General features: G+C 41.7%; 1 protein-coding gene across 1 annotated transcript; it reads right to left on the minus strand.

Moving 5' to 3' along the window:
* Window positions 1-16,756: 16,756 nt before the first annotated feature.
* On the minus strand, window positions 16,757-19,435 carry LOC145407769 (uncharacterized). The gene is made up of 2 exons (XM_080278640.1): window positions 19,402-19,435; window positions 16,757-17,630 (listed from the first exon to the last, which is right to left on the minus strand). Exons 1-2 carry the CDS (start codon window positions 19,411-19,413, stop codon window positions 17,004-17,006), a joined length of 639 nt encoding a protein of 212 aa, XP_080134766.1. The 5' UTR covers window positions 19,414-19,435; the 3' UTR covers window positions 16,757-17,003.
* Window positions 19,436-21,085: the final 1,650 nt, after the last annotated feature.

A 21,085-nucleotide genomic window follows, 5' to 3' on the forward strand; every position in this document is an offset into this window, starting at 1 on the left:
CCAAGATAAGTCCCGAGTAAATGAAACCCCAAGCATGTTCAAGGATGATGCAGGATTAAGGTGAATATTATTAAACATTAGTGGGTATACCTGTGGAAGATTTTGTCGGGTTGATAGGTGTAAGAACTGAGTCTTAGATGCATTAAAGACAACCATATTATTTTTACCCCAGTCAGAGATATGAGCCAAGTCAGACATTAGGTGTGCCATAGCCTCATCCCTTGTTTCTTGAAGTAACTGTTGAGATGGGCGTTGTGGGAACCGAATGGAAAGGTGAAGGGTGGAGTCATCAGCGTATGAGTGAATAGGGTTAGATGTACAGCTTAGAAGATCATTGATGAATAAAAGGAAGAGAGTTGGTGACAGGACAGAGCCCTGAGGAACACCACTGTTGATAGATCTAGGAGAAGAACGATGGCCGTCTACAACAGCGGCTATAGAACGACCAGAAAGGAAGCTAGCGATGAAGGCACAGATAGAAGGATAGAAACCGTAGGAGGGCAGTTTGGAAAGTAAAGATTTATGCCAGACTCGATCGAAAGCCTTTGAGATGTCAAGTGCAATGGCAAAGCTTTCGCCAAAGTCCCGAAAGGAGGATGACCAGGAGTCTGAAAGGTAGGTGAGAAGATCGCCAGTGGAGCGTCCCTGACGGAACCCATACTGACGATCGGAAAGAAGGTTGTGATAGGAAAGATGCCTTAAAATTTTTCTATTAAGAATTGACTCGAAAACTTTTGAAATACAGGACGTTAAAGCAATTGGACGATAGTTAGAGGGTTGGGAGTGGTCACCCTTCTTTGGGACTGGCTGAATGAGAGCAAACTTCCAGCAAGAAGGAAAGATACAAGTTGACAGACAAAGGCGAAATAGTTTGCCTAGGCAGGGTGTAAGCACAGAAGCACAGTTCTTGAGAACAACAGGAGGGACCCCATCAGGCCCATATGCCTTGTTAGTATTAAGGCCAGTGATGGCAGAAAATACATCAACTGAAGAAATTTTAATGTCAGCCATGAGGAAGTCAGAGGGGGGAAGTGATGGAGGAACAGCACCGGAATCGTCTAAGGTGGAATTGGAGGAGAAAGTCTGTGCGAAGAGATCTGCTTTATCAGTAGAAGAAATAGCTACAGAACCATCAGAGTAGAAAAGAGGAGGGAAGGATGATGAGGTAAAGTTGTTAGAAAGATTTTTGGCAAGGTGCCTGAAGGAGCGGGAAGAATTCGAGTTGGAGAGTTGAGAGCATTTAGTATGGATGAAATTATTTTTAGTAGAGCGAAGAACAGACTTAGCACGATTCCGGGCAGAAACGTAAAGATTATGTGATTCAAGGGTGGGTTGGCTCCGGTACCTTTTGTAGGCCTTCTCCTTGTTGCGGACAGCATTAGAACAAGCGTGATTAAACCAAGGCTTTCTTGCGTTAGTCAAAGGATATGAGAAAGGAATGTATGCTTCCTTGCCCGAGAGAATAACCTCCGTAATGCGCAAGGCACACTCAGATGGCTCACGGCCATGGAAGCAATAATCATTCCAGGGAAAATCAAAGAAGTACTGCCTGAGGGCCTTAATGGACAATATATGCTCTTCATGTGCTCCATTTACTTGTAGCATGTTTCGAGTGTCGGCGTTTCCACAAGAACATTTATTTTCCAGTAGGTGTCTTACCCAGTGAAAATGATATTGAATACTGTCATAACTACAGTCGCCGGGTAGGTATGTGTAGTATGAACGAGGCGATGGTTTACGTCATTTCTCAAGGCGGAAAAAAAAAAAAAACGAAAGAAGAAAAAAGACCACGAACAAGAAAATAAACACATGCCTCTCTCATAGATCATACATTCCAGAACGCAGATATAAATGAGTAAATAATTTTTTCATGTGAACTAGAAGGTGAAGCTGAAGGTGATCTATAATGCACTACAATAAAAACAGTCATGCATATCAACTTTCTCGTGAGAGATTTATGATGCTAGACATAAAGTTTGCCATATCATTTATCTTGAAGTATGCCTGTATGAACTACTGCCTACCCACCGCTAGTACAACAACAACTAGTACTGCTACTGCTGCTACTACTACTACTACTACTACTGCTACTACTACTACTACTGTACTACTTCTACAACTACTACCACTCCCACCACCACCATCACCATATATTTGCGGTAAAAATATGAATGTAGAGTACAAAAGGTTTTCCTGGTTAAGAGAAGGTCAACACAACAATACTAGACAGAGAAACAAAACAGTCATCATTTAGCAAGATAAAAATGAGACTAGGAGGGAAAGTGATAATTGTATATAATCTAACTGTGTAAAATCTAATTACAAAACATAGTGAAAGTAAGAAATGAAAAAACTCACCCCTCCCCTGATTATACCACGTAGGGAATATTACCCGCGATACAAAGCCAGATGCGGGAGCTCCCGAAATAGAATGCCGTTACTTTCGATCTCAGTGACATGTTAACGGTATATATATTATCTACCTGTGGCTGTCTGTCCGTCTATCTGTCTGTATCTGTTTATCTACCTACCTATCTATCTATCTGTATCTGTTTATCTACCTACCTATCTATCTATCCATCTAATGTCTGACTAATAATATAATGTGTAAGTCGAGTGAGACGCAAACAGACGCACGAAATCTATGCTGTCGACGTGACCAGGATCCACACGCTCACTAAGTACTATATTATGTACTTTTCTCACTATACACACGTGCACTATAAACTATACAACGAAAACTGTCATCACTTACTGTAACAACGCAGTATACGCCAGATGTCGAGCAGTTTAAGATCTTCAGCATCCTGTTCACCAGACGACACAAACAGACCAGCCAAACATTCCTCAATAAACTTACACCAGACTCGTAGTTCAGTGCACAGTAATATTACAAACCACTAAAAAAAAAGTTAGTTTCCTCACATGTTTAATACTCACCAGATTTATGCAAAAACATCTACACAACAAATTATTTACAAGAATTATATTGTCACGAATCAATTCGCGACATTTCCCTTTTGTGAGAAGCCGCGAACTATTAGTGGAAAACTCACTGTTTTTCGTTCAGTTAACCGCTCATTCAGACGGAAGCTTTGTCAAATCAGTTTTTCATTGTCATACGTGATCGTCTCTGTGTGAGACATTAGCGCTTCCGATGAGCGATTGTTTTGGGCGCGTTTCGCTCACTCGACTGTTAGACAATACGGCTTAGTGCTCCGCCTTTCTTTCCCACGATTTGAACTCAGTCTTGTGTTTGCTGTGACGGAGAAAGGGTCTGTGCTCAGAAGTGGAGAGGTCAGCTAGCACCCCAAGCTCCATTAGTACAGTTAATCCCAGTACTCCCACCCCCCACTCCTCGGGTGATACATAGTATTCATCGACTGGTATTTCTTTTGTGTATTTTGTAGTTTTAAGAGCTTAGTTAAGGTGTTTTTCCTAGGCGTAAGTATTTAGCTTCTGTGTGAGTGAGCGAGTGCGTCTCATTTAATTGATTTGAAATGTAATGTTAAATTTGTTTTTGTAATTAATAAATTTAACAGTTCTATTTCTTGAGCTTAATGTAGAGTAAAAATCTTGTTTCATTTCTCCATAATTAAGCTTATTTCCCATATAGCTCCTAGCTTGCATAAACGTTTTACTATTCATAACTGGTACTTAGACCAGTCTTGTATTAACTTAAAATCCGTTGTGCCAGGAGTTAATGCATCAGCAAGAACCTGATGTTATTATTATTAGTATTAGTTATTTATTGTCAGGGGTGATGTAACTTTCTCCAGAGGCTAACAGTACAGTAATTCAGCAATTGTGAGTAATTAGTCTCTGCTGTGTACTGTTGAGGAAGTTTATAAATTCTCGTTCTCAGAGAATCGTGCTAAGCCAGCGTAAAGTAATCGTTGCTTGATGTAGCAAGACGATCATTGTCTCTGCTCTTCAATATTATTGAATATTAATATCAATTTAATTAACATTTAACCATTTATATCAAAATTACAGATCTATTATAAAAACCCCGTGACAATTGGCGACCTCGCCAGGATATTAACTCCTAGCTCTAAAGCTATTCACGAGATAGTACTCACTCATTCATATTTAGGTATTTATCATTAAAGTTTATAGGCACAAGCTTACTGGTGTTTACCCTTAATTTAGCAAGTGAATTTTGCTTTATTAATCAATAGAATACTTAACTCTAGTTTATTTTTGGTAACGCCAGACAATTTTATTCGCTTCTGGGAAGTCGCCGTACCCATTGTGTTTATTATTGAGTCTTCCCAGTCATTTACATTTTTGATTTATTCTTTGCCAGTTAACTGGATAAGACTGGTCACCACTAGCTTGTGTCTGTACTCTTTACTTTTGTTTATTAGTATTCGTCGCTAAGCAGTCAGTACTCAATTTCGGTTTGCTTAATAAATTAGCGCCATGGCTACTACTGTATTTTTACAGGAAGCCAAAGATATGGGTCTTTCGGACCCAACCGAAATTAAAGAATATATACTCTCACGGCATAATCAGGAGCAGCAGCGCGAGAATGATGCCCGTGAAGAGCGTAAGATTCAGCGCGAATGCGAGCGAGAACAGCGTGAGGAACGTGAAAGAGAGCATGCTTATGAACAAGAGCAGCGTGAGAAACAGCGCGAATACGAGCAGAAACAACGCGAGCTCGAGTTAGAAAAAGAGCGAGAACAGCGCGAATACGAGCGTGAACAACGAGACAAAGAACGAGAACATGAACTTGAAGTGCTGAAGCTCAAGCGAGATTCCTTGGCTTCAGACACGTCTGGTGCAGTTGGTCAAAGCTCCACGAGCGTTCTCCCTGCACATGTCCTGGCGACCCCACGCATCAAGCTTCCTTCATACAAGGAAAGCGAGCGAATCGAGCCGTACATAGCTCGTTTTGAGGACATGGCAGACTTATATCAACTGGATGAGGCAGCTAAGCGGCTTCAGTTTCTTAGCCTATTTGAGGGCCCTGCCCTCGATATTCTCCACAGAATTCGTGGAGACAATCTCACATATGAGATGATGAAAGCTGCACTCATTAAGGCGTATGGTCTCACAGTAGACGACGCCAAAGTTCAGTTCATGCGAGCTCGTCTCCAAGACAAGGAGACAGCTGTTCAGTTCCTTGATCGTCTCACAGCTTACTTAAATGAGTGGATGGAGAAAGATGAAACTCCTTCCACGCGTGAGGGGATAATTGACCTTATGCTGCGTACACAGCTAGAGAGGTCGTGGCCTGCTGAGCTCATAGCACAGCTTAAGATCTGCCAGGTGAAAGATGCCAGCCAAATGGCAGAGAAGGCTGACGCATTCTTTACTGCATACGGGTATCAAGCTCGTAAGCAAAACACCTGGAGCAGAAAAGATACTGCCAAGTCTGGGAAGCCGTCTCAGACTGAATCCCAGCACCAAGGCCATTCTCAGAATAATGACCAAGGTCCAAAACCGCAGTGGAAGGACCAGGGACAAAACACTCAGAAACCTGAGTGGAAGCGGTACAACAAGTACCCTAACCAGCAGCAGTATCAGCCACGCAACCGACCGTCGGGACAAACTTTTTCACCACCAGCTCAAAAGAGGCAGGAAGCGAACGCAGCCTTCATTCCTCAGCAGCAGCCTGGTGGTCACGTCCCTACCAGTGTGGGTACTCCCCCACAGTTCACCAGTTCCACAGTGACAGTGAACCCCCCTCCACAGATGGCCAATGTTCCATCTTATAATTCACAAGGCACAATGTTTGCCACATCAATTCAGCAGCCTCATGAGTGGCTAGCTGCTTCCTCCAAAGGCCCTCCCACAGGTGACAGTACCTTCCTTGTTCAGCAAGGGTTTGTGGGAGGCATTCCTGTGAAGGTCCTGAGAGACAATGGTTCCTCAGGTTGCTCTGTTAAGCAGAGTTTAGTTCGGCCTGAACAGTATACAGGTCGACAGATCCATGCAAAGCTTATTGATGGATCAGTGAGATTGTTCCCTGAGGCATGTATCCAGGTGGCATCTCCATTTTATACTGGTACGACACTTGCAGTTGTCATGCCAGAGCCTCTATTTGACTTAATAGTAGGCAATATTCAAGGAGTCAAGGATAGTTGCTCCGATGATGACGCTACTCAGACTTCGGCTGCTGCGGTAACACGAGCCATAGCTGAGGCTCCAGATTGTGTCACCCCAGTGATCATTGAATCGCCGCAAGATCTGATGTGCAGTCAACTTGTTGTACAAGAACAACATTCTGACCCGACACTTGCTGCCGTGCGGAATAAACAAAAGGGTCGAGTGATTAAGTATTCACGGGGAGGTCGAGCCAAGTTCCTTCGCAAACAAGGACGGCTCTACCGTGAGTCACGAACACCCGAGGGCGAGGTTCGACTGCAGTTTGTCGTTCCCGCCAAGTACCGCCCAGCAGTGTTACAATGGGGTCATTGTTCAGCCTCAGGAGGTCACATGGGCAAAAGGAAGACCCAGGGCCATATTCGAGCTGACTTTTTCTGGCCAGGGATGGGACGGGACATAGATAGTTTTGTCCGTTCTTGCAGTGTGTGCCAAAGTATCACCACTAATCAAGGACATGTCCTTCCTGTGCCGTTCATAACCACACCTGTAATCTCTGAGTCAGTTGAGAGACAGGGTAGTGGTGAAGTGGGTGCAGACCTGACGTCTCGCCCATTGGCCCCACAGGACACATTATGTCCAGGGCCTGTACATACATGTTATGTACCGTAAGTTAAGGGGGAAGTTGAGAGGCGACTTGAGGCTATGGAAGACCCAAGTTTGCATAAGGATTCTCAGCTTCCCGGTACTAATAGAAGTACTGTAGGTTAAGGGGGAAGTTCGAGAGAGAACTCCTGAGAGGCGACTTGAGGCTATGGAAGACCCAAGTTTGCATAAGGATTCTCAGCTTCCCGGTACTAATATATGTACCGTAGGTTAAGGGGAAGTTGAGAGGCGACTTGAGGCTATGGAAGACCCAAGTTTGCAGAAGGATTCTCAGCTTCCCGGTACTAATAGAAGTATTGTATTGTAGGTTAAGGGGGAAGTGAGAACTCTGCAGAGGCGACTTGAGGCTATGGAAGACCCAAGTTTGCACAAGGATTCTCAGCTCTCCAATATTAATATAAGAACTGTAGGTTAAGGCACAGGTTGAGGACCCGTGTGCAGTTCGAGGCTATGGAAGACCCGAGTTTGCACAGGGATTCTCAACTTGCCGACCATAATCGTGTGCTATAATTAATGGCGATCTCGAATGTACGAAGCTTAGGCTGTCGCTCGTATTTTTCAGCCAGAGCGTACTTTTCGTAGCATGTACTGATTGCTAGGCAGAGAGAGTAATTGTAACTTAATAAGAATTTTGTCTCATTGACACTTTTGATGCTCCACCTCAATTGGTTTTGCAGGTTCAGCAATGGGTGTAGCAGTTTTGCTGTGCGGGCCAGCTGATCGTCTGCCGCACGCTGCCGCCTCTTCTCCTCTGCCTTCGTCGTCGCCATATTATTTACTGTGTCATTTTACACGTAGGTACAGTTACACTACAACTGTCACACCTACACCGTGTATTACATACACCACGCTACACAACAATTAGTTGTCAGTGTAAATGTAGCGAATTTTCGCTCAGTTTGACCTGAGTACAGGATTTTCACCGTCGTCACGGAGTTTTTCCCTCAAGCTTGCTTCTATTAACGTAAATACGAGGTTTTTTTCGCTCACTGACGACTGCGACTTTCTCCTGTAGCAGGATAGCACACACACCACAGTGTGAATCTTGTGTGACTGAGTTAGGATTTATATGTATGTATATTGAAATCTTTCTTCTGAAGGAAGAAAGATTTAATTTTCATGGGGCGTAATGTCACGAATCAATTCGCGACATTTCCCTTTTGTGAGAAGCCGCGAACTATTAGTGGAAAACTCACTGTTTTTCGTTCAGTTAACCGCTCATTCAGACGGAAGCTTTGTCAAATCAGTTTTTCATTGTCATACGTGATCGTCTCTGTGTGAGACATTAGCGCTTCCGATGAGCGATTGTTTTGGGCGCGTTTCGCTCACTCGACTGTTAGACAATACGGCTTAGTGCTCCGCCTTTCTTTCCCACGATTTGAACTCAGTCTTGTGTTTGCTGTGACGGAGAAAGGGTCTGTGCTCAGAAGTGGAGAGGTCAGCTAGCACCCCAAGCTCCATTAGTACAGTTAATCCCAGTACTCCCACCCCCCACTCCTCGGGTGATACATAGTATTCATCGACTGGTATTTCTTTTGTGTATTTTGTAGTTTTAAGAGCTTAGTTAAGGTGTTTTTCCTAGGCGTAAGTATTTAGCTTCTGTGTGAGTGAGCGAGTGCGTCTCATTTAATTGATTTGAAATGTAATGTTAAATTTGTTTTTGTAATTAATAAATTTAACAGTTCTATTTCTTGAGCTTAATGTAGAGTAAAAATCTTGTTTCATTTCTCCATAATTAAGCTTATTTCCCATATAACTCTAGCTTGCATAAACGTTTTACTATTCATAACTGGTACTTAGACCAGTCTTGTATTAACTTAAAATCCGTTGTGCCAGGAGTTAATGCATCAGCAAGAACCTGATGTTATTATTATTAGTATTAGTTATTTATTGTCAGGGGTGATGTAACTTTCTCCAGAGGCTAACAGTACAGTAATTCAGCAATTGTGAGTAATTAGTCTCTGCTGTGTACTGTTGAGGAAGTTTATAAATTCTCGTTCTCAGAGAATCGTGCTAAGCCAGCGTAAAGTAATCGTTGCTTGATGTAGCAAGACGATCATTGTCTCTGCTCTTCAATATTATTGAATATTAATATCAATTTAATTAACATTTAACCATTTATATCAAAATTACAGATCTATTATAAAAACCCCGTGACATATATCACAACTGTTGATATGTTTTTCGAAGACGCCTAATTTATCACTGTAACCAGAGGGCCAGGCTGCGTAAACCACGATAATATGGATCTCAAATTGATAAGCAGTGTTTTGTGGAATCACCCTGGAAGCGACTCGTGTTGAGCGCATCTGCGACACTCGAACTGAAGCTGCTGTGAGACGATTGGTTTCACAGAGTTTCGATTAGTCCGCAATGTTATTCAAAAGTTAGTATTCAAGGTAAACACGGTGTTATTACTAATTAAAAAAAAAAAAATCACTCTGAAGCAATAGCATATTGACTTTTGCACTCTTGACAAAAAAGAAACCGTGATCCGAAGCCCAAAGGCTCAAAAATATGCAATAAACTCGGTAAACTGTTCCACATAGCACAGCCTCCCCATCCAGCTGCACATGACCCGTGATCCTCTCTTGACTAGCAGAAAAAGAGATTCGAATCACTTATGTTAGAGTCCATCGTTTCATGCCAAAAACTTTCGACAGGGAGAAACACGGCTGTGGAATGCAGAACAATATTGGAACAAAATAGTGACTCTTGATATGAGTGTGAGTATGTGTGTGTGTGTGTGTTTGTGTGTGTGTGTGTGTGTGTGTGTGTGTGTGTGTGGAAGACAGGCTGATATTTTGCCTTTTTGAAACGTTTCTGGCTCCAGATATTTTCTCTAGGTTGGCGTTCTGTTCTTATAATGTAAGTGAGAGTGTTATGGTACTTAGAATTGTGTATTTTCTCCATACTGAGTTTAATAAGACACGGGCTAGAGGGGGAGGGGTGCTGTAGCCTTCCTCTCGACATCATCTGCTGATTCAAATACGCTACATTTTACTGACTTCATATTTTGTCAAGATGAGAATTGTACTGAATGTTAATTTAAATAATTATTAAAACATTCCATCCTGCGCCAAGCTAATTAGGTCACAAGCAGTACATGTGAGAGGATGGCCGCAAAGGGTCACACGGTTCAATAGACATGATGGCTTTAAGGTGTGTGTCATGGCAACCGCCGGGACGCTAAAGGTTAAGGGCGTGGCACCAGGCCAGTGTAAGGAAAGTATGAGATGCAGTCGGTGTCATTTCACCTGACGGAACCGATACACACAATCTGAAAACTTTATTCGTGGTTCCGTGAAGATCGATGTAACTTAGAGAGTTATGAAGTAAAGATGAGTATCCTTGGTTACTCTTCAGACCCACCCTCCAGTCTTACTTAACCAGGACATAAATTGTCAGGCTAGAACAGAATCGTTTTAATGATTTTTAATCCTATACTAAGACATATGGTATGTGCTAATACGTATTTGTACTATATATTTTTCGTGTCGAGCTGTTGTGTACCTATTTCTTTTTAACAGTGAAGTGGATCGAGGTGTGGTCTCATCATCAGCTTAATAATTTCAGTAATTTTTAAGCATACTTTTATTTTTGGAGTGAGAGAGCGATGCCTTATGCAGTGCAAAAATCTGGATAAAATCGATGGAGTTATAACAAACCGACCGGCAAAATAGTGGCAATATTTGATAAGATAATGGTCTCACATTTTTCCTTATCAGTCTACCAATCACCACTAAAATTTTCAATGCAATGTTGGTTTACAAATCCATCCATACGAGCAAATCAATCATGAGTTAGTTGTCATCTGAACGAGGGCGTTATATACGAAGGATGTCGCACACTAGCAAAGGATGTCCGGCACTATAAGTCAGTATAAGAAGGGGCTGACAAACTCACTCATTGCCCCCATGTAACTGCTGATTAGCTTAACTCTCTCTCTCTCTCTCTCTCTCTCTCTCTCTATATATATATATATATATATATATATATATATATATATATATATACGTGTTGGCATGGTTTCTAGACGATGAAAAAGGATTATTGACTGCAAATGTAATGTGCTGGATACACGTAACATAAGACTCTTTGATTTCAGTCGGGACGGGAATCAGAGGAGAGTGATGTCATTTTTCAGTATCTCTTATCTAGTTGAACGAGTCAGGAAGCTGCTTTATTAACTAATCGTTAGAATTAGGGCGGACAAATCCTTAGGTCTGTGCAATTGACCGAGTTCAGGTCACTTGTTATCTGCTATATTTACCCGTAGTCGTCCCTTGCAACATTCATGACATATATGTGTGTGTGGTATTAGTAATTTCCAGTCGAAGCGGCTGTGTGTGTGTGTGTGTGTGTGTGTGTGTGTGTGTGTGTGTGTGTGTGTGTGTGTGTGTGTGAAAAATTAGATGAGCATGGAGAATAGAAATTACGACACTCGAAAAATGGTAATATAAGAGCAAAGCAACATTAAGAACCTTTGTAAAATGTGTTATTACGATAATGTCAAGAGCATACTATATATACTATATTCTTAAAGCAGCAAAATACACGGAAGTCATTACTAAGTACGAAAAACAGTTCCAGGAAGCAGCCTAGTCACTATCAATAAATCCACACTGACCTTAAGATGGGTGTTCTACAGTGAAAAAAGGAAACGTTATAAATGATCAGAGGAAATTCTTTATTAAATTTTGCGAGGGAAAAAAAAGTAAAGGTTGCTTCATTAAATCCTGTCAGCTGAAGCTCTAATTTGCATTGTATTAAGACTGACACCAGACGATTTTTTTTTTATCGTAGAGAGAGACCTCGGGGTGAAAGGGTTATAGCATGATAAAATTAAGAGAGAGAGAGAGAGAGAGAAAGAGAGAGGGGGGGGGGAACTACTTCCTGGATGCCACAACTAGACACAAAACAGCCAAGTATATATATTGAGACGAGGAAGACACGAACAAAAAGGAGAATGAAAATGTGCAGACGAGGAAGAGCAAAAATAGGAGGAATCGAGGACATCAGGTATATTGTATTTTTTTATTTCCTATACCAATATGAAAGACGATTAGGACACAAAAGAATATATATATTTCTCTCTCTCTCTCTCTCTCTCTCTCTAATTCATACCTACTCGACGGCCCTAGGAAGACAAAATTGACTAATAGATAACAAAATAAGAGACATAAGGTTAACAGGATGCCCAGCTCAGTGACTCTTACAATACTTACAATACTCCCGTTATCGTATCATCATGAAAGCCAGGAAGACACGAAGAGACAGCAGGATCTCACAGACGATGAGGAAGAAGAAGGGATGTCAGACATGGCGACCTACACCTAGGGAAGTATTCATAAAGGATATTGCATAAGTCTTGCGATAGGTCAGTCTCCACAGCAGTTGATTCAGAAAAAGATTTTGTATTATATGGTCACTAATTTCACATACGTATCAACAATCCTGTATGTCCGTTCTGAAGTATAGGGTTATGAGGGCAGGAAGTGGCATAAATGAAGAAGCTGAAAGAGAACCTTAGAAAATTTATGAATACGACACATGGAACATTGGAGAAGGCTATCGAAGGGAGGGAGGAAGGGAGGGAGGTTGGGCAACAGGGCAAAAACAGAGCAGGAAACGTGGGCATGTAGAGCCAACCCACCTGCCTTCCTACCCACTGTACACCAAGGTCACCAGTGAGTGGAAAGGTCCCACCCTTGTTACAACTGGTTCCCTTAAGGGCCAAAATAGGAATCCTGACCGTATTTCATGTGATAGTAGTGTGACCGACAAGGATATCACCTACATATTTCCCCAGACGACGACATGGAACCGGCAAACAAATAATCCGGGTCCCGATTTCAGTTCCATGTGTGAGCTTGCTGAGTTAAAGCACGTAAGATTTAATCTGTGTTACTTGAACTATGTGGCAGGACAAGCTAGACGGAAAGTTAATTAACCACTTCTGCCCAAGTCAGTACTATGTTTTTTATTTTGGCTGAAAACAGATTAAATTCACCTCAGGAGAAACCTCTCGGGGAGAGAAAGGCTTAAGTTGCTTCCCACTTTTCAGGACTAATAATGTTAGGTAATTAATCCCTTCATGAAGAAGGCATCTTCCATAACAATTTCACACGAACTATCCACATACTATATATATATATATATATATATATATATATATATATATATATATATATATATATATGAGTATACCGGATTTGTAACCGGACTATTGTTGGAGCGACAGTTATGACCCAGACCTCTGTTATCCCATTGTTCCAAGTTCGGTCTGTCAAAAACAGTTTGTGTTCACTAATTGTCCTTCATTGGGTCGTATTTGACACCACTTCCATGTATAGAATGGTAAGAATGTCGATTTGCCAGAAATACTTTATCCGTATGCTTACCCAAACGATGACTACAGGGGAACATGAATTACCTTAGACAACCACCCAACACGGCGCCCCACATACACAGCGAGGCCACCTGCACTTATATGGGCGACTATGTAATCAGTCTGACCTCATCTGTTTGGCGGTTGCTAGGAAGGAGTTGGTGAACTCTTTTAACTAAAATATATTGCTAATATTTCTTTTCACGGATAATTATGAACAGAACAGCTTTGCAAGAGATGTAGACTACTCAGTAGATAAGGTTCTTATATACTAGTCAACTGTAATGATTTTTCTTAGAGCACGAACCCCTATTGCTGAACAGTTTTACGGCTAATGCTGTAATGAATGGAAAGCAAACATAAGCTACTTTGCCATGATGTGCTCGTAGCAGATGTCGATCTTAATCCTCTTGTGTCGCATTCAGAGAAGTATTTACCAAAGGAAAATCAAGTTACTTAAACTACGCTAGGTTATTCATCATTTGTTATCATCATCATCATCATCATCATCACATCATCATCATCACATCATCATGACATTTTTTATCCACGGAAGGACAGGATGACACCACAATGGTTTGTTTGATGACATAAAAAGAAATACCACTAGTCCACAGGAATGTAACATTATGAGAAGGTTGTGGAAAATGTCATCTCGTCATTATGATACCGGTATATGTTCACTGAAAATTACAATGGACTTAACTCCTTGACACAAGTGACACTTTTTCTAGTTATTCTTGCTACTACCAGACAATATTATTTAGTTTAGGAAAGCCCTCTCGTACTGAAGGAATTAGTGAAGGTAATATCTATTCCCCCCCCCCAATTAAAGAGTGAAATTGTCCGGAGATAGCGACCATTAAATACAAAAAAGGACATCATCGGGACAAGGTAGAGGCAGAGGGCAAAACAGGTTATAATGGCGCTTCGTTTCCCCCTCAACAACATATTTAAATTCAAGTTTTCCATTATTTCGAGACGCGTGATGGGCCAAAGTGTGTTTCTTAATATTACAACTTTTTTCACTCCTCTTTTTTTCCTTTTGTTTCTCCTTACCTAGGATAAGTGTGAAATATGGGATATAGTTTCCAAGGTAGGGCGATTTCTCCACCTCGAAGACGTCTTTTATTTGAGTCTAGCCAGGTGATGGAGAGGGACGCCTTCACATGGTGGTACTGACAAACCTGAGCGTTTCCTCGGCCCGGCTCTGCAAATGTTCCTGAATTACAAGAAAGTGAACAAAGTCCCCGGCAATGCAAAGCATTAAAATAATCTTCATTTTCAAGAGATAATCAAAGCAGAATGTTTCAGTAAAAAAGATGTGACCTAGCTTTAGTAGGCTATATTCCCATGGCTTTCAATTGATGTTCAGGCAGTTCCTTCAAATTCATGCAAGATTTTTGTACCTGCAACAGACAGCGCCCCACACTACTTCCCTAGTCACCACCTGGGCGCTGATACCCACTCTCCATCCCACCATACAGATGTATGCTAGGGCTCCCATTCAGGGCTGGTGTAACAGAACTAGCGGTGGTGTTTTTGTGGCACGCCATGGGTCTTGCGGTAGATCAGTTAGGTGTTAGGTCTAGCAGCAAGGGAGGATGGAGGCTGATTAATAAAGTGGTACTGAAGTGGTAAGTGTTCTTGTTTGCCTTGATTGCTATTATGATAGTTTATTCTTAGTTCCCTGTCTACTAAACGGGTATGTGACCCTTTAACCTATAATGTCTAAAAGCAAGTAACCTACATAGTATATAAACTACTGGAGGTAATAAAGGAGGCAATGAATAAGGTAAAACTAACTTTAATTGCTTGATGATACGAGAAAAATTACAACGAAGCCTAATGTAGCAAGATCCTATCATCAGAAGCCTTTATTCAACTTAAGTATAACTTTTTGAATGGCGGGATTATAAAAAACCTTCATTAAGCCCTTGACTATCAGAAATCTTTCCAGAATCAGATAAAATCGCCAGGAGGCAGCGAGAAGGGACTAAAATAATACGTCACCTGAATGAAATAGTCAAAAGCACCATAAAGAGCTAAAGAAGAAAAACATAAATAAACTGTCATTCCACCAGACGATGAAAAATGTTAATTAAAATCGTCTAGAGGTATTGGAAATTATATAAAGTAATTCCATATTGAAAGAGACAAGAGTAACAAATAGGAAATGCACTTACACTAAAATCTCTCACAGCATAAAACCGTAATATTAAAAATCAGTTATTCCTCTCACTCCCACACCCTCATAAAGGCTCGGTCTAGATCCACCTTGAGCCTCGTCAGATTAATCAGATACTCCTAATGTGAGCTAGCTTACAAAAAAAAAAAAAAAAATTAGAAAGACAGGTGTAAAAACAAGAGCTGGAGGGCGAGTTGACCACTTCCTAGTCGGGTGGAGCTGGTCGACCTTGACATTTATTTCTTCGTCGTTTCTTCTACCCTCCCTTCACTAGTGGGACATGTGACCTTTTCTTCTCTCTCTCTCTCTCTCTCTCTCTCTCTCTCCATACATCGATCTACCTATTTCCCTAATGCTCTCACTCACCTCTTTATCTTGACATTTCCGTCTGTGATCTTTAGTTTGTCTTTATCATTCATTTTCTTTAAGCTTTTCTCCAATAAGATGGCTTTTTTTTTTTTCATTTATTTTTTTATTCTAACAACCACCAGAAGACTTTATTTTACTCTGATAGGATCTCTGATAGTGAAATGGTTTACATGGGCTTTACCTAACACATCTACAATAATTGGCAAAAATCTCTCCAAAGCTCAGTAACATCGTCTAGGGATAGCAAGCACAAATCAAAAGACGCCTCGAGGAATAAAAGATTTCCATATTCTCAATTTCACATTCTGGATTAACCTTACTGTTTTTATTCATTCCTGACTGAAAGTGACTCTCCTTGGCCAGATCCTGTATTATTTCTTTTCCAGGTGAGTTAATATGTCAGGTGGGGTATCGGGGTGGGAAGGTGAGCGAGACTGTGGGTGAGGCTATTTGTGTGTACGGGCGAGAAGGATGATGGTGGGGGATTTGTGGTGGAGCGAGGTCATTTAGGTGGAGTGAGGTTGTTGGAGAAAATGGTGGAAATTTGTGAAGAAGAATAGGGAAGGATGTGATGATGAGGGATGCAGTAAGCTTGGCATAGGAGAGATTAACGACATAGGAAGCTTTGGGGAAGAATAAAGGAGGTTGTTTATGTGGGGTGAGATTGCTGGCGAAAATGGTGGAGGTTTGTGAAGAAGAAAGAGGGAGGATGTGATGCAGAAAGATGCAATGAAATTGGCAGGAGAAAAGTCTGGAGGAATAGCAAAGGAGGTTGGGGGAACGAGACTATTAGAAAATACAGTGGAGATTGTGTGAGGAAGAGTGAGGATCTCAGAGACTGTTTGGGAGAATCGCAGAGACTCTGTAAGGAAGACAGAGAGAGGATATGGTAAGGGTACTGAAGGGGGAGATGCACGATGTACAGGGGAAAAGTGAGGCGGAGTAAGGTTGTCTGAGAGAATGAGGGATAATGTGCGAGACAGAGTGAGAAGGGAGGTGATAAATGTACCGAAGGGTGAAGTGTAGAATGTCACATAGTGGACATTGTAGGTTACAATGATGACAGTTGTGTGAGACTGACTGTGTAGGCTTTAATGTTTATGCAATCAAGCACTTAAATGTTTTTCGTGTAATTTTGCTAACAGCACAAAATGCAGAAAATATAAGGTCATCAATGATACAGCCAACCATTGTATTTATATGTATTTTTTCTTGTATTTTCAAGTATATAAAACAAAGTTTTTATAAAAAAGGGAGGGTGGGGGGGGTCTGTTAGGTTACATTCTACAACATAATCTTACAGTATACTATACAAGAAAGACAGCCTAAGCTACACTAAACCGCCTGCAGGGAGGACACGAACCCGGTCCCCGTTCTTTCCAGATTGAGGACAGCAGGGTAATCAAACCTGTGAGGTGCAGGAGTGGGCTCAACGGGAAGGATGGGGGATGGGGTAGGGATAAAGCGGTTCTGGGCAGGAGCTACGGGAGCCCTGTGCACTGGAGCTGGAACTGGAGCGGGGACAACGGGGACCTGCTGGTGGTGAACCCTGGGTCGCTGGGGGCGGGGCTGGGGACGGGCCTGAGGGCGGAACTGGGCCTGTGGGGCGGCCTGGACGGGCTCAGGCTGTGGGTTGGTTGGGATGGTCGCCCTAAGGTTACCGAGGTTATCCTTATTCAAACCTTCGACTCCAATAACCTCGTAGCCGACGCCCTGACCGGCACGCCACAGGACCTTCACGCGGTTGCCGTCGTCCTGAAGGTATGAGTAGAACCCGTAGAGAAGTCCATCGGGGCCAAACTTCTGGCCGGCAGTGGTGCCATCCTCTTGGAAAAGCTCATGGCCGAAGTTGTTCCCGTCCTGGTACGACTCGAATGAGAGAATCTTGGTGAAGGTGTTATCCCTGGGGATGGCTCCCTGGGGCATTGCCAGGGCCACACCAGCCAGGGTTACCAACACGGCCTGTGGATGAGGGAGAGAAGGACACAGGTCAAGGCAGGCCAGATAGGTAACAGCTCACAGTGCATCATCATTACTATCATCTTACTGACCTTTTTTTCCCGTCTAAGAGTGGGGGTGAGATAGGGCACGAGATGTAAAACTAGTTATGTATCATCATCCTGACTCCTCTTTTCCCACCGAAAGCTGGGTTGCGATAGGATCAAGACAGGGGGAGATAGAGAGAGAGTTCAAGAAAGTTAGAGAACAATCGAGAAGCTGTCAGTATCCTTAGGATAACTGACTAATATAGCCATCCATCTGTGTATGTATATGTGTCATTTTATAAGTAACCAATAGGAGGTGGTAAAATGACTGTTGAAAATGTTACAGTGTAGTTTTTGCGACACATTGTTTACATAATACATACATCACTAGCAACTCCAGAAGCATATAAGTTTTTTATTGTAATCAAAGAAATAATATCGCTCTCAGGTACAGAAGAGCAAACAAAACGGATAACTTTACCAAACTTCCGCGTATTCTTCGTGACCATGGCATCCGTTGGTTTCTGATGATAAATTTGAGCAACAGTGAACTATCACAGAAGTCATCGTAGGTAAAGTATCCAATGGCCGTAATAATTAACACTGAAATGGCAATGGAGTCTGCAAATCCCCATTACCTGACGTTGATTTAGGGATGAGTTCTGACCATTAGTTATTAGCCTGCATACCAGTTTACAGAGCGCGTTCAGCAGTGAGTCCAGAAGCCAAAAACACCTTACTACCTTTACTGGGTCTTGCCTATCCCTTCCCGCTCTCAGTTATAATAATCCGGCTTGGCCAGTGTAAGTGTTAATCACATGAAAGTTATAAAAGGGGCTAAGAAGGACACAGGGTCGTATTCTGCTTGGCTGAAACAACCTCGTAATGCCTCTTCTTCAGTAGTATATTTTGCTTAGCGCAATGTGATAATTATCTTCTTGCATGTCGCTGATGCAAATTTTTTGGATTAAAAAAATGTTCATAATAAACAAGATAGCGTGAAAAGGTCACTGGCACTCTAATCGCTTAGGAAGAAGTGTTACGATGAAATTAGGCCCAAAATGATAATAGTGTGTGCAAGTGACAGTTTTTTACTGTTGCTGTAACATTCCACGATAGGGGAACAAATTAATTGTACATGAAACCAAAAGTCATCACTGTCACTACACTGTTCATAACAAGAACTAATCTCGTTCCTCTTTAACGTGTCTAAAATTTTTATATCTCCATCTTGAATGCTGGGTTGTAACAAAAGCTAACACTAGAATATAATGCAAGTTACGATGAAGATTTATGGGAAGAATGTAGAATCGGAGTATTGTCTTAGTCCGTCGTTAAGGCATGGAAAATAGACTAATGAAGGACAAAAATCTCCCCCAAGTTAAAGAGGACCAGAACAAGAACTGGCGGAGTTCGGCAGACTAAAAACGTACAGGTTGTTACTGAAATACAGGCTAAAAAAAGGTATATATCTCCGCCAAATTAAGGAGGACGAACTACAGTATAAAAACAACACAACGAGAACTAAAGTAAACTGTCAAAACTTCGGAGCTGTTCTTGTGCACGCGAAATTGGCTAGAAAAGGACGAAAATCTCCGCCAAGTGAAGGAAGATACTGAGCAAGTCGCAAAAAAGTGTTGTGGGGAAAAAAAAGGTCTTATTCTGGCAGTGAAATATGTTAAATTATCTACAAAAGGACGAAATTCTCTGGACACGACAAGGACTGAAATATATGGGTAAAAACTTACAAGCTGTCTCATAATGGTGGATGTTCACTGCGGCTCAACTGTGGGGCGCGGCGTGGCTGTAGGTGTTTATATACCCTGCTGGTGGTGACGTCACGGCCGCCTGGTCTTGGGAGGCGGCCAAGGCTGCTGGAGTCTGGATGGGCCGCAGCGTCGGACCACTCCACACCACCCTCCAGACTGAACAGGTGACCCCTTCACTACAAGAGGTCTTCCTGTCCGAGATCGGTTTTTAAAGTTCATCTCGGTTTAATTCACTTAGTACAGTATTTTTTTTTTTTTTCCTCAGGCGACTCTTAACTCAGGGAAAACCTTTTCAAAATGAAGTGGTTAGATCAGGGATTCTTCAACCCTTTTACCATGGAGAAACTAAATACGGCTTTTATCCATCATTTCACCATGGAGGGAGCTCTTCTAAGCTGTGAAAATCGACTGCCCTTAGGGGAATAATCTAAAAAATACATCGTCACACAATAGGGATTAAGAAGAAGAAAATCATCTGGTTGTAGCAATGATTTTAAAAATACATTGTCGTATTGTAGAGGTTTCAAGAGATTGGTAACCTCTTAACTACGACAGGCCTCCTCTTAAATGATAAAAAATAAATCAAGTAGCAGCAGACGCCACTCATTGAAAAGGCAAAGTTGACGGTAAGGGCGGGAGAAAGGCACATATGTTTTTATAACCACATTCTTTTATTACTTGACTTTATTATTTTGTCATACAGCATTATGTATGTGTATATATGTGTATATGAAGACGTATCGTGGTGGGAGGTGAAGCTAAATATCCTTTTTTATCTTTTTTCTTTTAATGTTTTTCTTTGCCACCAAGCCCACATAAAATTAAGGAAAATTGCTTCTTAATATCTTATTGACACTCTTGATTATGTTCTAGGGGCAGAGTGGGTCTTAGCAAAAACTGATTGTCTGTCTTAATGGCCATTTTATTGTCGATAGAAAAAAAAAGGGGGGGGGTTCTTCTTCTTCTTCTTCTTCTTCTTCTCCTCCTCCTCTTTTGTCTTTGCCTTCTCCTTCTCCTTTTCCTCCTCCACCACCTCTCTTGACGAGGTAAAGATGTAGGAGGAGGCCCCTACCATCCACGCAGTAGTACACACACACACACACACACACACACACACACACACACACACACACCACAACATAAGAGCAGGTCTCCTTAATGAAACCGGTCACAGTTTTTCATCAAACCACGTCAAATACTCTGCTACTTGTGTCCAGGATCTCCGTTTACTTTATTAAGCTCGTGTAAGCTGATACATACGTCATCTGTCCTTCCCATTTCAAGTTTATTTCTGTAAGTCTTCATTCTTTCTCCATAACTGTATTATGAGCTTTACGTATTCTCAGTCTTTACCAACTTTACTAAGCTTCTCCACTCTCACTCTCGATTCTCTTCCCTCCCCCCTCTTTTTTTTTTTTTTTTTTATAGCTTAGAACATGATTATTCTTATCTGAAATTAACCTGAACGAATTAAGCTTTCACCTCACCAACCCAAGGACGTATTTTATGTTACTATCTCAAGACGACTTGATTCACCAATGGATATACTTTTCGAAATGGAGGGATTAGATACAGCCTTCGTTAACCTCATTATTATAAGTGTTGGGGAAGCCTTCAAAGTTAACTGAAATAGACGCTAGCCAAAGTAAAACGAGATAAGCAT

The sequence above is a fragment of the Coenobita brevimanus genome, chromosome 74 (genome assembly GCF_032717465.1).
Source record: "Coenobita brevimanus isolate Jiangsu-jjx chromosome 74, ASM3271746v2, whole genome shotgun sequence".
Taxonomy (NCBI): domain Eukaryota; kingdom Metazoa; phylum Arthropoda; class Malacostraca; order Decapoda; family Coenobitidae; genus Coenobita; species Coenobita brevimanus.